This window comes from Carlito syrichta, unplaced genomic scaffold (assembly GCF_000164805.1).
Source record: "Carlito syrichta isolate Samal-C Ts95f unplaced genomic scaffold, Tarsius_syrichta-2.0.1 Scaffold305037, whole genome shotgun sequence".
NCBI lineage: Eukaryota > Metazoa > Chordata > Mammalia > Primates > Tarsiidae > Carlito > Carlito syrichta.
The window spans coordinates 630,540-648,647 of NW_007249133.1; the positions used below are offsets into that span (position 1 = coordinate 630,540).

The 18,108-nt window shown below is 44.6% G+C and overlaps 1 protein-coding gene across 1 annotated transcript in view; it reads left to right on the forward strand.

Annotated features, from left to right (window-relative positions):
* The window catches only part of ADGRV1 (adhesion G protein-coupled receptor V1), a 555,854-nt gene extending 540,519 nt beyond the window's left edge, over nt 1-15,335 (forward strand). Inside the window, exons 88-89 of the mRNA XM_008061062.2 lie at nt 2,820-2,994; nt 14,900-15,335. Of these exons, the coding sequence (XP_008059253.2) occupies nt 2,820-2,994; nt 14,900-15,018 (294 nt within the window). The 3' untranslated portion in view covers nt 15,019-15,335. The remainder of the gene's footprint in view (nt 1-2,819; nt 2,995-14,899) is intronic.
* The last annotated feature ends 2,773 nt before the right edge of the window (nt 15,336-18,108 follow it).

Here is an 18,108-nt window from a genome sequence, read left to right on the forward strand (position 1 = left end):
TCCAGTCTGGGCAACAGAGTGAGACTCCAACTCAAAAAAATAAAAATAAAATAAAATAAATAAAGTTAAGATAAATGATCCAATTCAAGTACTATATGTATGTTTTTAGTTTGGACAGAGAAAATTTAGTATAAAGGATTATTAACCAGGAAACAGAGTGGAAAGGTGATTGTCAGGGACTGGGGGTGGAGGAGAGAAATGAGAGATTTAGGTCAAAGAATACCATGTTTCAGTTTTAAGTTGAATCAGTTCAAGTATAATATTTATAAATTGGGATATATCTTTAGGACCATTGGGAGGCTGAGGTAAGAGGATTGCCTCAACAAATAAATAAATAAAATTAGCCAGGCGTAGTGGCGCACACCTGTAGTTCATTTTGCACAACCAGATGTTGGAAATCTAGTACTATTTCTGTATCCTAAAATTTCTTTCTTTTTTTGTTTTTTTGAGTGAGAGTCTCACTCTGTCACCCAGGATAGAGTGCAGTGGCACAATCATGGCCACTGCAGCCTCGACCTGCTGGTCTCAGGCAATTCTCCTGCCTCAGCCTCCTGAGTATCTGGGACTACAGTCACGTGCCAACACGCCTGACTGATTTTTTCAGAAACAAGATCTCTCCAAGTCGCCCAGGATGGTCTCGCCAAGTTGCCCAGACTGATCTCAAACCATGGGCTCAGGCAATCCTCTTGCCTCAATCTCCCAAAGTGCTGAGATTACAAGCGTGAACTTCTACGCCCAGTCAATATCCTAGAATTTCTTAAAACGGAATTATTTTATCACAGCTGGTATCAGCAGAAATAGGGATATTTTTAGGATCAACAATTCAGAAATGAATCTTAAAAAAATGTTTTTGAATGGTTACCCAATCTTACTCAAGCTAGCATTTGTTTAGATCTGAACTCTCCAACAGAATCACCATTGGCTGCATATGGCTATTTAAGTTTAAACTAACTAGGCCAGGCTTGGTGGTTCACATCTGTAATCCCGGTACTTTGGGAGGCTGAGGCAAGAGAATTGCTTGAGCCCAGGAGATCAAAACTAGCCTATAGTGAGACTTCATCTCTACAAAAAACCAGAAGTTAGCCAGGTGTGGTGGCATGTGCCTGTAGTCCCAGCTGCTCAGGAGGCTGAGGAGGAAAGATCACCTGCGGCGAGCCATGACCATGCCACTGCACTCCAGCCTGGGCAACACAGTGAGACCCTAACTCAAAAAGGAATAAATAAATAAAGTTAAACGAACTAAAACTGAGTAACATTAAAGATTCAGTTCAAGCCGGGCTTGGTGGCTCAGCCTGTAATCCTGTGCCTTTGGGAGGCTAAGGTGAGTGGATTGCCTGAGCCCGTGGGTTCGAGACCCGCCTGGGCCGGGGAGACCTCATCTCTACAATAAATCAAAAAATTAGCCGGGCGTGGTAGCGCGTGCCTGTAGTTCCAGCTACTTGGAAGGCTGAGGCGGAAGGATCGTCGGAGCCCAGCAGATCGAGGCTGCGGTGTCCGGGAGGCCACTGCACTCCAGTCTGGGCGACAGAGTGAGACTCCAACTCAAAAAAAAAAAAAAAAAAAAAAAAAAGATTCAGTCATCACTCACCCTGGCTGGCCACATTTTAAGTGCCCAACAACCACATGTGTTTGGTAGCTACCTATAAACATTTGTATCACTGCAGAAAGTTTTGCGGGACTGTGCTGGGCTAGAGGTCCAGCATTGTGAAATGGTTTAAGGTTTCACCTTCTCCTCTCAAGTGTTTCCAAAGCCCTCAGACCGCTGCTGTCTTGAGGCATCTTTGCAGTCTCTCAGAAAACCCTCTAGTGGGGGGACAGCAGCTGGGACCGTCCAGTTCCTGGCCCAGCAGCTACTGTAGTGTTCCTTTGGGGGCATTGCACATCAGCCAAGCCCCAAGTGTGCTCTGCATTCCTGAGGGACTTAGGACTGGCCTGGATTCAGCTGTCAACAGGGGCCCGTCTGAGACATCCTAAACAACCCAGTAGAGAAGGGTACCCGCAGGAAAGGGGAGATTAAGGGGTTGTTTACCAACCTAGAGGGCAGCAAATATGTTGAATCATTCCAGGACAATCAAAAACTAGGAAGAACCCTATGAAAGTTTTCGGTTTTTTTCAATTTAGTATGTCCTTGTAGATTCCTATTATATTTTAAATTCTGGGGGTGGGGAGTATTGTAGATTAAATATTAAGAGGATCCTTCTCCAGTACTTACATTTATTTAACAGTTTTTGTGCACATATCTTACCAAATAAAATGTGTGTATTGGCTTAAAAATTAGTTTTCAGCCAGGCACAGTAACTCTCACCTGTAATCCCAGCACTTTGGGAGGCCAAAGCAGGAGGATTGCTTGAGGCCTGGAGTTTGAGAACAGCCCGGGCAACATAACGAGACTCCATGTCTACAAGCAATAGACAAATTAGCCAGGTTTGGTGGCACACATCTGTTACCCCAACTATTCAGGAGGTTGTGGCAGGAGGATCACTTGAGCCCAGGGAGTCGGAGGCTGCAGTGAGCTATGACTGTGTCTTTGCACTCCAGCCTGAGAGACAGAGCGAGATCCTATCTCTAAGGGAAAAAAATTAGTTTTCTTTCTCCATACAGAAATTATTTAGAATCACCAGACTAGACTAGCTCAGGGAAAGAGGTAATTTTCTAAGAAGCAAAGATAAAATCAAAGGTCTTAATTGCAAAACAATTGAACAGCCCTTTCACAGAGTCTTTGTAATGAAAGACAGAGATAAACAGTTCATGTGGGTTTCATGGAGGATGTGCATGCATTGATATTACGGTTTCCTTTTCCCCTACCCCAACCTCAAAAGGTACCACCTGACTGGGAGAGAGCATCCTTCCAACAAGCCAGTCAGGCCAGCCCAGATTTAAAGCCGAGTCCACAAAACGGCGCCACGTTTCCCTCTGGAGGATATGGCCAGGGGTCGCTGATAGCCGATGAGGAGTCCCAGGAGTTTGATGACCTGATATTTGCATTAAAAACGGGTATGTATGAGTCCCCGGAGCACATTAGAAGTGGGCCCTCTTGCTGTGCTGTGGTTTATTACTTCTTCCCATGAAGTTGCAAATGGACAGTCACTCACCCTCAGCACATCCTGATTCTCATGACCCATTCCTAATCCCAGGCAAACTCTAGGATATTTTGTTCTTGGCACCAAAAATAATGCAACCTAAAAATAATTTACAATTTGCTTTTAAGAAAAAGGCATACTCTAACTAAATGTAAATATCCCTTTCCTGGAATCTTGCTAGGACACCATGATCCTATTGAGACAAGTTCACTATAAGACAGTCTGTCGGGATCTCACTGAGGGGGTTTTGCCTCTGACCTGCCCAAGAGGTTTTCCTGTGGAGGCTCTTTGAAGCAGAAACTGGCAAAGGAGTGTTGTATCGTTTTATAGTTTCCAAAGTGCCATTGCACACGGCATTTTATTGACACTTCTATATATTTAGTCCCATTCAACTCTGACCCCAAGGGATAGCTCTTACAGAATGAGAATATAGTCCTAGGGGTTCCACTTTGGCAGCATATCACCCAGTGTCTAAACAGTGATCGTGCCACTGCTCCCTAGGCAACAAAGTGAGACCCTGACTCATAAATAAGTATATAAATAATTACTTAAACTTATAAAATTTTTTAAAAGAAAGAAAGAAAAAGAGGCTGAATGTCGTGGCTTGTGCCTGTAATCCTCCCAGCACTTTGGGAGGCCAAAGCAGGAGGATTGCTTGAGCACAGGCGTTCAAGACCACCTGGGCAACATAGTGAGACCTCATTTCTATTAAAAAATAAATTAAAAGATAACCAAAAAGGAATTTTAGTTACTTTCAAATCCAATATGCAGGGTTTGTTTGTTTGTTTGTTTGTTTGTTTGTTTTTTGAGTTGGAGTCACTCTGTCGCCCAGACTGGAGTGCAGTGGCCACTCCTAGCCACCACAGCCTCGACCTGCTGGGCTCCGGCGATCCTTCCGCCTCAGCCTTCCAAGTAGCCGGAATTACAGGCATGTGCTACCACACCCGGCTGATTTTTTTATTTATTGTAGAGATGAGGTCTCGCTGCCCAGGCGGGTCTCGAACCCGCTGGCTCAGGCAATCCACTCACTTCAGCCTCCCAAAGGCGCGGGATTACAGGCTGAGCCACCGAGCCCGGCAATATGCAGTTTTTAAAAAACTTTTTCCTCAGAAAAATGTTGAACTGTTATAAAAATTCCAGTGAGCTCTTCATTTCTAGATATCCACACAAACAAGATATGTCCATGCCCAGATGAAGCTATTAAAATGTCTTTCAAAGTGCATTTTACTATTGTACAGTGTGACTGCCTGAATATAAAGTATATTGCTTTGTTAAAATGCTTTTCTTTGTCATTATAAAGTAAAAATTTGTCACATTATATCTTAAGGATTACTCCACAATTCTTAGGAATAACATCATATTTTTGTATTTCGTGTTTTATAACTTGCTTAAGATCACATATTTAAGAAATGGTGGTGGCATAAACAAATCAAGGCCACCTGGCACCTGACTCTGGGCTCCCAACTGATGTGCCACTCAGCCACTCAGGTACTTAACTAGGAATGGCAAACCTTGTCAAAATGAATTAGAACTCAACCTTGTTTTCAGAATAGTGCTTAGCACTTGATATACCTTTGGTGGGCATTGTTGAAAAATGAAGGAATGTGTGACTAAACAAATGACTCTTAGAGTGTACTGAAGGCATAGACATGCACGTAACTGGAACTCAAGGGAGAATAGAAACTGATGAAGAGAGTTATAACTTCCTGAGGTGATGGGGGGCACACAATTAATTCTTGAGGAATGCATAGATTTTAAACAGGTGAAAAATGCAGGAAAGGGCACTGTGGACTGAGAAACAGGGTGAACCGAAACCCAGTGTCTTCACAGTGTGTCCACAGTGTGGCTGGGGCAGAGGGTGAATGTAGCCAGGCCAGAAAACAGCCTGCCAGGCAGCTGACCAACTTCGTCAGTAGGCTATCAGAGTTCCCCAGGTGGGTTTCAGCCTGCACCCTCCTTGAACTATTCGTGAGCATTCCTCCATGGGAGGATCCCTGATCAAGAATACTGGAAAATTGGAGAGATTCACTATTCACATTTTAGCAACTCTAAGAAGTCCTAGAGTAAGACCCCCACTTCACTTCTTTTAACCTGGTTGTTTCCAGCACATGTTTAGTGCCAGATGCATTTGAAGGGAGTGGAACACTTACTGAAATTTTGCATAATATTAAAATGCTATTCAGATACTGTAGTAAAGAGAAGGATTTTTCTAGAGCATAGTGAGCCACGGAGAGCTTAGAAAGGGAGGAATGATGTGTTCCCTTTGGTTTTGAAGCAAAATAGTTTCCGAAAGTAGGAAGAATAAATTCAGAGGCAAGAACAGAAAGGCTGGGAAGTTATTGCAGTGGTCCACAAGAAGGAGACTGAGGCCTCAGATCTGGAGAATAGAAATAAAATGAGAAAATGCACACAGGAGGAAGAACCGAGAGCATAATCAGCAGAAGCTCATGCCTGTCTCCTGGTTGCCTGACAGAAGGAATCCTGTGTAAAGTATGTGTTTGTTTCTCTGTTGGCAAGGGCACACTGACAGATTCAGATCTGGACATCAGGCCTGGTGGCTCCTAAGAATTCAGGTTTGGGTCTGAGGCGGGTCTGAGGCAAGGGACCAGGCTAGAAAGTCATGATTGGACAGCAGCACAGAGATGATATCTGAAGCTCTGGGGATGAAAAAATGTGACCTGGGAGAAGGGAAGGAGAGAGAAGAAATGAAAAGAGACAAGGAAGGGAGGGGAGCAGAAGGAAGGGAAAAGAGACCAAAAACATTCTAGATAGGACCTACACTTAAAGAGGGTCCCACAAACAAACAAGATCAGCAAGAAAACCAAAGAGGAAAGGGGGCTTCAGGAAGGAGGGAGCCATCAGCCACGTAAGGAGCTCCTGAGAATGGGGGCTGACAGGGGCTTTCAGATACAAAGAAGTCTCAGGCCTAATCATGTCCTCAGTACTACAGGATCATCAGTTGTTGATGTTATGACACTGGAAACATAGAATGAATGCTTGGAGCGTAATTAAATCAGATCTGTGTTCTATATATAAAGCGACCGTTAAATGCATCTGGCTCAGGAATGTGTGGAATGACTTGCTTACTTATAGATTGGGTTTAGCATTCCTTAGAGTTCCCTGAACTCACTAGGAAATACATACTTTAAATGACCCACATAACAATCTTGAACATTGCTATTTTTAGAAAAAATGCTGCAGTAATCAAACACCACTCCCTTGAACACTTCCTATCGTAGTCAAATAAAGAATCAGTCCACGTGCCATTTTATCTACATAGGCCAGATTCAGCCCACGAGGTGTTTTTGTTTGACACACCTAGCACCTTAACATGTTTTGAGCCAATATTTAAAATTTAGCGATATTTATAAAAATCCAGAATTTCTAGAAAAATCGAGCAATAGCATGCTTGAAGTCCAGTACAGCACTGCCTGATTAGAACAGGGAAATGGCTAGGGAATGGCTCCCCAGTCTGTCCAGTGCCGACTCAACCATGTCACTGGTGCATGACATTTGAGAAGGCAAACCCCTTCTCTAGGGCTGTTCCAAGTCAGGTCCTGGAAACGTGAATCTCCCACGTCCTTTTTATCTGGACCCCTAAACAACCTTTTAAAACTGTGTAGCTCTTTGTTTGTTTTTGCTTTTGTTTGCTTTTGAGTTGGAGTCTCACTCTGTGGCCCAGGCTGGAGGGTAGTGACACGCTTCCAGCCACTACAGCACTGACCTGCTGGGCTCTGGCGATCCTTCCACCTCAGCCTTCCAAGTAGTCAGAACTACAGGTGCGCGCTACCACGCCCAGCTAATTTTTTAATTATTGTAGAAACAAGGTCTCGCCAAGTTGCCCAGGTGGGTCTCGAACCTGCGGACTCAGGCAATACACTCGCCTTGGGCTCCCAAGGTGCTGGAATTACAGGCTGAGCCACCGAACCTGGCCTGTTTGTATATATTTAAGTAGACATCTTCAGTTTTTCATAGTAAGTCTAAATAGTATAAAATATTGTAATTTCCACTGTCTCATATATTTGGGTTTTTTTTGTTTTGTTTGAGTCAGAGTCTCACTGCCACCCAGGCTGGAGTGCAGTGGCGCACTTGTGGCCACCCCAGCATCGACCTGCTGGGCTCAGGCAGTCTTTCCGCCTCAGCCTTCCAAGTAGCTATAACTATAGGCGCACACTACCACATCCAGATAATTTTTTGATATATTTGTAGAGACGAGGTCTCACCAAGTTGCCCAGACTGGTCTCGAAACCCTGGGCTCAGACAATCCTCTTGTCTCGGCCTCCCAAAATGCTAGGATTATAAGCTTGAGCCACAGCACCTGGCCAAATTTTGGTGTTTTAAAAGAGAAAATTTACATTATTTTTTAAAAGCAATCCAAAGGTATCTTTGCTAATTACCTTAGCAATTTGACACCCACCCTTATTCATTCTTTAAATATATGAGCAGACTTTTCTTTTACAGCTGGAAATTTTATGTCATTCTCTTTTCTCCTTGAATTTATATTTCCATTCTACTTTCTCCACAAAATTTTATCCTACTGTAATATTTTATGTTTGAGTTCTTTTTTTTGAGCCAGGGTCTCACTCTGTCCTCCAAGCTGGAGTGTAGTGGCATGATCACAGCCTCAGTCTCCTGGATTCAGGCAATCCTCCCACCTCAGCCTTCCAAATAGCTGGGACTACAGGTGCATGCCACCATACCTTGCTAATCTTTTATTTTTTTGTAGAAGCGAGGTCTCACTATGCTGCCCAGGCTAGTCTCGAACTCTCAAGTAATTCTCCTGCCTTGGCCTCCCAAAATGCTGGGATTACAGGCATGAGCCAACGCACCCGGCCTTGAAATTCATTTACTCTTCACCCACGCACATTTCTCTCCAACAAAACGTCTTTATGTGTTGAAATATAAATTTCTTCTGTGGCCATAAGACTTTGAAGTGTCCAAAAGTGTTTTATACTGTTATCATTACAGTTATTATTAGTCTGCAGTTCAAATCAATGTGAATAGCAATATTAAATGTTTGATAGATGATTGTCAAAATAAAACATCCTCTCATCAGAATAGTGCAGATGGAGGTTGAAGACCTGGGAATGTGTCCCTTAAAGCTGTCCTCCCAAGGCCAGTCATGGTGGCTCACATCTGTAATCCCAGCACTTTGGGAGGCAGAGGTGAGAAGGTTGCCTGAACACAGGGATTCGAGATCAGCCTGAGCAACATGGTAAGATCTCATTTCTACAATAAATCAAAAAATCAACCAGGCATGGTGGCACATGCCTGTGGTTCCAACTACGGGAAGGCTGAGGCGGAAGGCTCACCTGAGGCCAACAAATTGAGGCTACCGTGGCTGTGAGCATCCCACTGCATTCCAGCCTGGGTGACAAAGCGAGACTCCAACTCAAAAAATAAGTAAGCAATCATGTGACTAAACCACCCTTCTGCTTGCTATTCATCACCTGACGTCAGCACCTCTGCTTACCTGCACTTCATGACACCATGGAGAAGACCAACACACAATCACCTTAACGACCTGCCCCCACCAAAGGGAAGGTTTAAAAGGCATTCGAGGCCGGGCTCGGTGGCTCAGCCTGTAATCCCAGCACTTTGGGAGGCCGAGGTGAGTGGATTGCCTGAGCCCGTGGGGTTCGAGACCCGCCTGGGCAACTTGACGAGACCTCATCTCTACAACAATCAAAAATTAGCTGGGCGTGGTAGCGCGCATCTGTAGTTCCAGCTACTTGGAAGGCTGAGGCAGAAGGATTGCTGGAGCCCAACAGGTCGAGGCTGCTGGAGCCCAGCAGGTCGAGGCTGCAAAGCAGCCATTGCACTCCAGTCTAGGTGACAGAGTAAGACTCCAAATCAAAAAGAAAAAAAAGGCATTCAACTTCAAGCAGTCATTCCTATTGCTTTACTAAACTCTGGTGTGGCCATGTGCTCTTTGAGTTATGGCAGCCACCATGTTTCCTAAACTTTGACCCCCTCTCCTACCTTGGGGAGGTGAGTCTCCTCTCTCCTCTCTCTCTCTTTCTAATTTACTTTCTAAATAAACTATGTTTCCCAATCTAAAAAAAATAAGTAAAAGTAAAATAAATTTCTCATAGATAGGTTAAAAAAAAAAAAGTTGTCCTCCCCAGACCTCCTTGTAGTCCTGGAGAAGCGTCATGTATCATGGGTTAGAGGGACCCTAGCCTACTGCCTCTTCCTCCAGGCACTTCACGGCCTCCAGAAGCAGGATTTGGAGCTATGAGACATGACCTGGAGCCATGGATGACGTGAGATTACGAGGTGGGGTGGCGGGTTCCCGGAGTGGCCACTGTCTTGAGCCAAATCATTCGCCACAATATTCTCACCTCAAATAACTAGGCTAGCAAACCAGTGCTTCTATCTCAAAAACCCTACATTGCAGATCTTCTTATTGTCAAATAACAGTTTCTGCAGTGGATCTGAGAATGTTCTGCTTGCGATTATATGTCATAGGGAGCCATCAACTTCTGTGTTCCAGGCTTTCTGGCAGGCCTCCAGCTTTTCCTTCCCTCTGCAGCTGACCTTAGAGAACACTGGAAATTTAAGGCAAAAAAAAGAAAAAGTCCTTTGGCATTCAACAGCTGTTCTTCTTAGCCTGCTTCTTAGCTTTAAGATCATTCAAGGCCAGACTTGGTGGCTCAGCCTGTAATCCCAGCACTTTGGGAGGCAGAGGTGAGTGGATTACCTGAACCCGTGGGTTAGAGACCCACCTGGGCAACTTGGCGAGACCTTGTCTCTACAATAAATAAAAAACTAGCCGGGCGTGGTAGCGCGCGCCTTTAATTCCAGCTACTTGGGATGCTGAGGCAGAAGGATCGCCTGAGCCCAGCAGGTCAAGGCTGCGGTGACTGGGAGTGTGCCACTTGTACTCCAGTCTGGGCGACGGAGTGAGACTCCAACTCAAAAAAAAAAAAAAATTCATAATATTCTATAAACACAGGTAGATGGTAGAAGCTTTTTCCGTGGTTTTTATATTTTAGTGGAAGACTCTTCAGGACCAAAACCTTCAAGGTAGAAAGAAAATGCATCTTTAACTGGGATTTCTGACATTGGTTGGATCAGATAGGAAGATACTTATTTATCCTTCTCAGATTGTGTTGTGTAACAACCACCTGTTAACCAGACTTGTCCTATGTAATTCCCTTTCCCTAATTCCTGCGCTAGAATATGTGTCAGAGAGAACAGAATTTGTCAAGACAGGTTAATAAGTCACAAGCAAGGAAATAGGTTGCCCTGTAGGAAGCATGGCCCATCCAAGCACACATTCCACTTAGAAGCAGGAAAAGCGGCCAGATGATCATGTTGAAATAAGAAGCAGGCCTAGTCCTGGGCCAAAGCTGTGTTCTACAAGACTAGGATTCATCTCAGTGACCCTGGGTGTATAACAGTCCTGGGTATCTAGGTTCATACTCCATGTAGGATGGCTGGATGGATGGGTGGGTGGACAAAAGTGGATTGGATGGATGGATGGATGGATGGATGGATGCATGGATGGATGCATGGATGGATGGGCAGGCAGGCAAGTGGGTGGATGGATGGGGGTGGGTAGATGGGTAGGTGGATGGATGGATGGGTGAGTAGATGGATGGGTGGGTAGGTGGATGAGTGGATTGGATGGGCGGATGGATGGTTTAGTGGGTGAGTGGTTGGGTAGGTGGATGAAAAGATTGGATGGGTGGAAGGATGGATGGGTAAGTGGGTGGGTGGGGGGATGGATGGTTGGATGGATGAATGGGTGAGTGGGTAGGTGAAAGGTTGGATGGCTAGATGGATGGATTGATCGATTTTGGGAAAGGGAACTAACTAAATAGGTCTTTCAATAGCCATTGATAGCATTTCCTGTGCCCTTTTAATCTTTCTTAGAACGCATCACCTTTAAATTAGGAATAATGCTGACATATCCAATCACATACTAAAATACTTGACTTAATTCAATAGTTAGAACACCCTTACCGGGTGTGAGAGAGAATTTAATGTCAGAATGCTGGTGCTCTAGGGGCAGGCAGTAGACCTAATACTCTTTAGCAAAGACATTCTCTTTTTAATTACATTAAGATTAGTTGTGAGAAAGACTAGATCTAAGAGGGAATGCTCAGGTAGCCAATTACCAAATTGAAAAAACACCATCACTCCTTTATAAGCATCTACTAAGGTGCCAGCAGACTCCAACTTTGTGGTCATCAGCTACAAATGAATTCTGAAGTGAGCAAGACAGTGTTTTTGAGGGCAGTGTATTTGTGCACACATTTTTACATATTTCAAAATTGCAATAAAGGCAAGTATGTTAAAATAGTTTTACTTAAAATAGAAGCTCTAGTCCAAAGCCAGGCCTGGTCTTCTTGGTCTACCTGAATTTCAACCATATTGATTTTTTTATTTTTGAGTTGGAGTCTCACTCTATCGCCCAGACTGGAGTGCAATGGCACACTCACGGCCACCCCAGCGTCAACCTGCTGGGCTCCGGTGATCTTTCTGTCTCAGCCTTTCAAGTAACCGGAACTACAGGCGTGCGCTACCATGCCCAGCCGATTTTTTGATTTATTGTAGAGATGAGGTCTCACCGGGTTGCCCGGGCTGATCTCGAACCCGTGGGCTCAGACAATCCACTTGCCTCAGCCTCCCAAAGTGCCGAGATTACAGGCTGAGCCACTGAGCCCAGCTTACCATATTGATTTTTTTTTTTTTTTTGGAGTTAGGGTCTCACTCTGTCACCCAAGCTGGAGTGCAGTAGCACGATCACAGCTCACTCTAGCCTCGACCACTTGGGCTCAGGAGATCCTTCCACCTCAGCCTCCTGAGTCGATGTGACTACAGGCATGAGCCACTCTGCCCAGCTAATTTTTTAATTTTTTGTAGCGTTGAGGTCTTGCTATGTTGCCCAGGCCGGTCTCAATCTCCTGGGCTCAAGTGATCCTCCTACCTTGGCCACCCAAAGTGATTACAGGCATGAACCACTGTGCCTAACCATATTATTTTTTTAAAAGAAAAAGAAAACATTATTATCATTTTAAACGTTTTAAAAATAAAGTATTTGTCTTTCTAGAAGAAGTCTGTATTTCACTTTAAAATTGCAGGCATAATATCCTTCTCTTATTTGTTCATTAAATGCATCAGCCTTTTGAATCGAGATCTCACTCTGTCACCCAGGCTGGAATGTGGTGGCACGATCACAGCTCACTACAGCCTTGACCTCCCGAACTCAGATGATCCTTCCACCTCAGCCTCCCTAGTAGCTGGGACTATAGGTGTGTGCCACCACGCCTGGTCAATTTTTTGGTGTGTTTTTATCTTTTTGTAGAGTTAAGGTCTTGCAATGTTGCTCAGAATGGTCTCAAACTCCTGGCCTACCAGGGGGCTGGGATTACAGGCATGAGCCACTTTGCCTAACCAAGTACTGATATTTTTATGTGGATCCAAAACTGACAAGATTCCCGAAAATGTCAAACTTGGAGCATATCAGGCTTAAAAGCAGGGTTTTCTTCCTGAGGACTTCTCTCCGAGTGACCAACCTCATTCCTTACTGTCCCCAGGACCATAACTTCCTGATGTTTACTTCAGACCAGTAACAGAAATGTCACCATAAACATTTCCCTATTGGAAATCTAGAAATTATTTATTTTGCAGTTAGAGGAAATAGATGACAAGTCCCTGGGCATAAACAAAGACATTCAGAATCAAGGCCCAAAATATCCAGACTCTCCAAGGAACTCATCAATAAATTTCTCTTGGAGAGACGTCCCTCAAACCACAGTGACTTATTTGACCTCGTGAACATCCGCAGCCCAGTGTGCTCAACAAAGTTAGGTGGGATTCAGAGTGGAATTTTGAAAGATTTTGAGGCCGGGCACGGTGACTTACACCTGTAATCACAGCACTTTGGGAGGCCAAGGATGGAGAATGGCTTGAATCCAGGAGGAGTTTGAGACCAGCCTGGGAAACTTGATGAGACCTCGTTGTTAAAAACAAATCAAAAAATTAGCCAGACGCAGTGGCACACATTTCTGGTTCTAGGTACTGAGAATCTGAGGCGGAAGGATCACCTGAGCCCAGAAGGTCAAGGGTGCGGTGAGCTGGGTGACAGAATGAGACCCTGTTTTTTTGTTGTTTTTTTTTTTTAAAAGAAGCTGAGGCAAGAAGAGCATCCCAGGCAGAGATACTGTCATAGTAACATAGTGTGACAAAGAGGTGGCCAGGAGCCCCGTGTCCTGAACTCAGAAGCACTGGTGAGACATGAGGCTGGAGCACAGGCAGAGATCTGACTGGCCCCTGGACTTGAAGCAGGTCTGAAGGAGGACACGGGGTGAGACCACAGAGGGAGTGCAAAGAGAGAAGGCAGAAGAGCTCTGGAAAGCACAGAGGAACTCTAAAAGGAGGCGGCGTCAGGCTAGTCCTGGGTCCCAGAAGCAACAGGAGGAGGTGGAGTGTCGGCTGCAGCCCCACCAGAGAGGCCGACAGGGTGGGAGGCAGAAAGGGGCCTGGGCCAGGAGGAGGTCCCTGGTGCTCCACATGGGTCAGGACAAGAGAAATCACTAGGCTCTCACGCTGCCAGCTCTGCAGAATCACCCTTGCTTGTCTCAGACAAGAAGGGGAGTCTGGGCTTCACAACTGGTTTTTCACTTTTCACTTTTCTCCTTGTATGCAGAGTCCCCAGCCCAGCAGAGGGAGTGGGGCTGGGCTTGGGAGCCAGGCAACCCTGTGACCACATGCCCCCCTCTCCTCTCTCTCTGTCTCTTTCCCCCCTCTGTCTCCCCTCTGTCTCTCCCCTCTCTCTCTCTCTCTCTCTCCTTTCTATCTCTCTCTTTCTCTCACTCTCTCACTCTCTCTCCTTTCTCTGTCTCTCTCCTCTCTTTCTCTCTGACTCCTGTCTGTATCTGTCTCTCTCTCCTCTCTGACTTTCCTCTCTCTGTTTCTCTTTCCATTTCTCCTCTCTCTTCTCTGTCTCTCCTCTCTCTCCTCCCTTTCTCTCTCTTTATCTCTCTCCTCTCTCTCCTTTCTTTGTCTCTCTCTCCTCTCTCTGTCTCTCCTCTGTCTCCCTCTCTGTCTGTGTGTATGTGAGAGACCATGAGTTTGCGTTTCTCTGTACTTTACAAAGGAAGAAAAGAACATTCTTCTCTAACTACAAATATGAAACAACAAAAAAAGAATAACTGTGAATCTATCATAGTTCTAAGTTTTCTGAATTATTCCGAGTTGCGAAAAGTCTAGCAAACCACCATGCACCTTCCCCAGCAGAGGCTCTGGGCTGTCAAGCTGACAGCAGCTTTGTGGGCCCTTGGGGGTCTGTTTCAGCACCGCCACCACCGCAGTGTTATGTAATTATTTTTATCTTGGGATCAGATCTGAATTGTTCCGAGCCCGGTGTCTTCAGGGCACTGACAGGGCGCCAGGTGTCTTCATATGCCTGTCTTGTCAGGTCACACCCAACTCTGAGTCCCACTGATGGACCCACTAGACTCAGGTATGTGGGGTTGTGTGTTCACGGACCCCATCCCCTCTGAAGAAGTTTAGTGACCTGCTTGCCTTTCCTCTTTGAAGAGCCCTAGACTGAGAAACACCACCCTTGGTAGTCAGTTACACCTATCCACCACGTGCAAACAAGCAAAACATTGAGACCCAAGCATGTGTCTTCAGAAATTAATTTCTACTTTAAAAAACGACCAAAGTTTAAAAAATATAATTCCATAATTGTTAGGTATTAGTATATATTCTAAATGTATGGCTCATTTTTTACTAGAGCTTGACCCTTAAAAACTCACTGTGCTCATGGTCTGGGACTTGTATTTATTCTGTTTCTGTCGCAGGTGCTGGTCTCAGTGTCAGTGACAACGAGTCTGGTCAGGGCAGCCAGGAGGGAGGCACATTGACTGACTCCCAGATCGTGGAGCTCAGGAGGATACCCATCGCGGACACCCACCTCTAGGGCCTCGCCAGCCGCCGGACGGAGGATGCGTTCCTGGCTGCATTGGCCCCAGTGCTGAAGCTCTCCAAGAGCAGATAACCATGGGTGGGAATCTGCCGGATGGATGATTAGCACGGAAGTGATTGTTGTGTTTGGAGTATAAACTACTGATTGCGTGCAGCCTGAGAATTCCTGCTGTGACGAAAGACCGGGTCGGTTCCTATCCGTTCATGGGATGTACATATTCCAAGGATATTCGTTGTTTTTTAATCATCCTCCATGGCTAACATTGTTTAAAGTTTAAAGAAAGTAATAATCAATAAAAGCAGTAGAATCCATCGGGCATCCTCCAGGCTCATTATTTATAAGGGAACATTGTGTGTGGGCAAAAGGCTTACTCTATGGATGATGATTAGTTGCTTGTGTCATCTAGCATAGCTCATAGGCACCAGTGATGCCCACTCAAGACTCTCTGCAACTTGAAGACTTTAATTCTCCTTCCTTCCTTCCTTCCTTCCTTCCTTCCTGCCCTCCCTCCCTACCTTCTTTCGAGATAAGGTCTCAAACTCTGTTTCCCAGGCTGGAGTGCAGTGGTACAATCATAGCCCACTGCAGCCTCGAACTCCTGACCTCAAGTGATCCTCCCACCTCAGCCTCCCAAGAAGCTGGTACTACAGGTACCAACACCATGTCCGACTAATTTTTTTTCTTTTTTCTTTTTTCTTTTTTTTTGGTGAGTTGAGATCTCACTCTGTCATCCAGGCTGGAGTGCAATGGAACGTCATGGCTACTGCAGCCTTGACCTCCTGGGCTTAGACAGTCCTTCTGCCTCAGCCTTCCAGGTTGCTGGGACTACAGGCACATGCCATCATGTCTGGCTAATTTTTTTATTTATTGTAGAGACAAGGTCTCATCATGTTGCCCAGGCTGGTCTCGAACTATTGGGCTCAGGCAATCCTCGCGCCTCAGCCTCCCAAAGTGCTGGGATTACAGGCATGAGCCACTGTGCCCAACTGGTTAATTATTTTTATTTTTCTGTAGGGATGAGGTCTCGCTATATTGCCCAGGCTGATCTCGAACCCTTGACCTCATGCAATCCTCCCACCTAGGCCTCCCAAACTGCTGGAATGACAGGTGCAAGCCACTGCGCCCAGCACTTTAATTCCTAAAAACTGTAACATCAACTGTCTGTTGATGACCTTGCACCTAAGTGTGGATAGGGGCATGATGGATGGCTTAGTCTTTGACCAACAGTATATATATCTGCTAATTATAAAATTAGAAATCTGAACGCTTCCCAGAATGAATGTTCTGTCCCCAGTTAAAAATAACTCTATCAAGCATTTTTGCACAGCTAAGAAGAGGATCATTCAAACAATACGGAGTTTGTTTTGGAGAAAAATTTCTTGGTTTGGATTTTTCAATCTTTCTTTGTCTTGGAATAAGAAATCAGAAAGTCTATCCGGGAAACAAACACTGTTGTGTTTGTGATGATTCCATTGACTGTGATTCCAGTAGAATCATTGGGAACAGAGTGAATTTGTCCTGAGGAAGGCATTGTGACCTTTTATTTTGGAATTCTTAAGTGTTTTTTAGAAAATTAGTATCATCTCAAGAAAAATTTAAAATTTTATTCTGTTAATAATTTCCCTTAGAGCCATAATTAAAACATTCAAGTGCTCTATCATTGCTATTAAGCGTGGCTTTATTTATTATAAAGCCTGAGGTGGGATTATTTATCTTGATACATTATAAAATTAGGCTGGGTGCAGTGGCTCATGCCTGTAATCCTAGCACTTTGAGTAGCCGAGGAGAGAGGATTGCTTGAGCCCAGGAGTTAGAGACCAGCCTGGGCAACATAGTGATACCTCGTCTCTACAACATAAAAATAAAAGTAATTAGCCGGGCATGGTGGCACATGCCTGTAGTCCCAGCTACTCAGGAGGCAGAGGCTGAAGGATTACCAGAGCCTAGGAGGTTGCGGCTGAGGTGAGCCGTGATCATGCTACTGCACTCCAGCCTGGACAACAGAGTGAGCTTCCAAATGAAAAAAATAAAAATTATAAAATGACTCCTCTTCCTGTGAGTCCTTCTTCTCCCCCACCTTTTCCCTCTTATATTGAGTTTTTATTGCTTTAATCGCCATTGTTATTAAAAAAACAAAGGCTGCATAACAGAGCCAACAGCATGAAAAACAAAGGCCGCATCTTTGGTCGAGTTACAATCCTTTTTAGGAACTTTTGAAATTGTAGTAATTAGATTGAATTTACCTTAAGTGACAAGTTAGTTGCCTTTTTCAGCCTATAGCATTGCACTGTAGTCTGTTTCGTAATAGGGCAGAAGCAATTGATGAAATAGTTTATAATACATAAAATCATAGGTGGAAATCTTGAAATTGATAAGCATTCTAAAATTGTTAATGATTTTAATGAATTTGAAGCTTAGGTCAGCCAGGCACCGTGGCTCATGCCTGTAGTCCCAGCACTTTGGGAGGTTGAGGCTGAAGGATTCCTTGAGCCTAGATGTTCAAGTCCAGTCTGGGACATGTAGCGAGACCTCATCTCTACAAAAAAATCAAAAAATTAGCCAGGCGTGGTGGCATGCACCTGTAGTCCCAGCAACTTGGAAGGCTGAGGAGGAAGGATCACCTGAGCCCAGGAGAGCGAGGCAGTAGTGAACAATGATCATGCCACTGCACTCCAGCCTGAGTGACAGCACGAGACACCGACTCAAAAAATAAAAAAAAAGAATAGAAATGAAAACTGAGAGTCTGGGATTCTACTATTTCACTTGTCTTTATTTTTTTGCAAGCTTGATCCTCTTTTTCTCCATGACAGTTCATTAACAGTTTTATTGAGATATTCAATACATGTAAATAAAATTCACATTCCATAGAACTTATTCATTTAAAGCGTACAATTCAACAGTATTTGGTATATTACATTATTGGAGTACTTTAAGTTGTGGTAAAATAGATATAAAACATATAGTCAGCCACTTGAACCATTTTAATGGTACAATTCAGTGGTCTTCATTCCATTCACAATATTGTGCAGCCATCACCCTTATCTATTTCCAAAATGTCTTCATCCTGCCACGCAGAGACTCCAT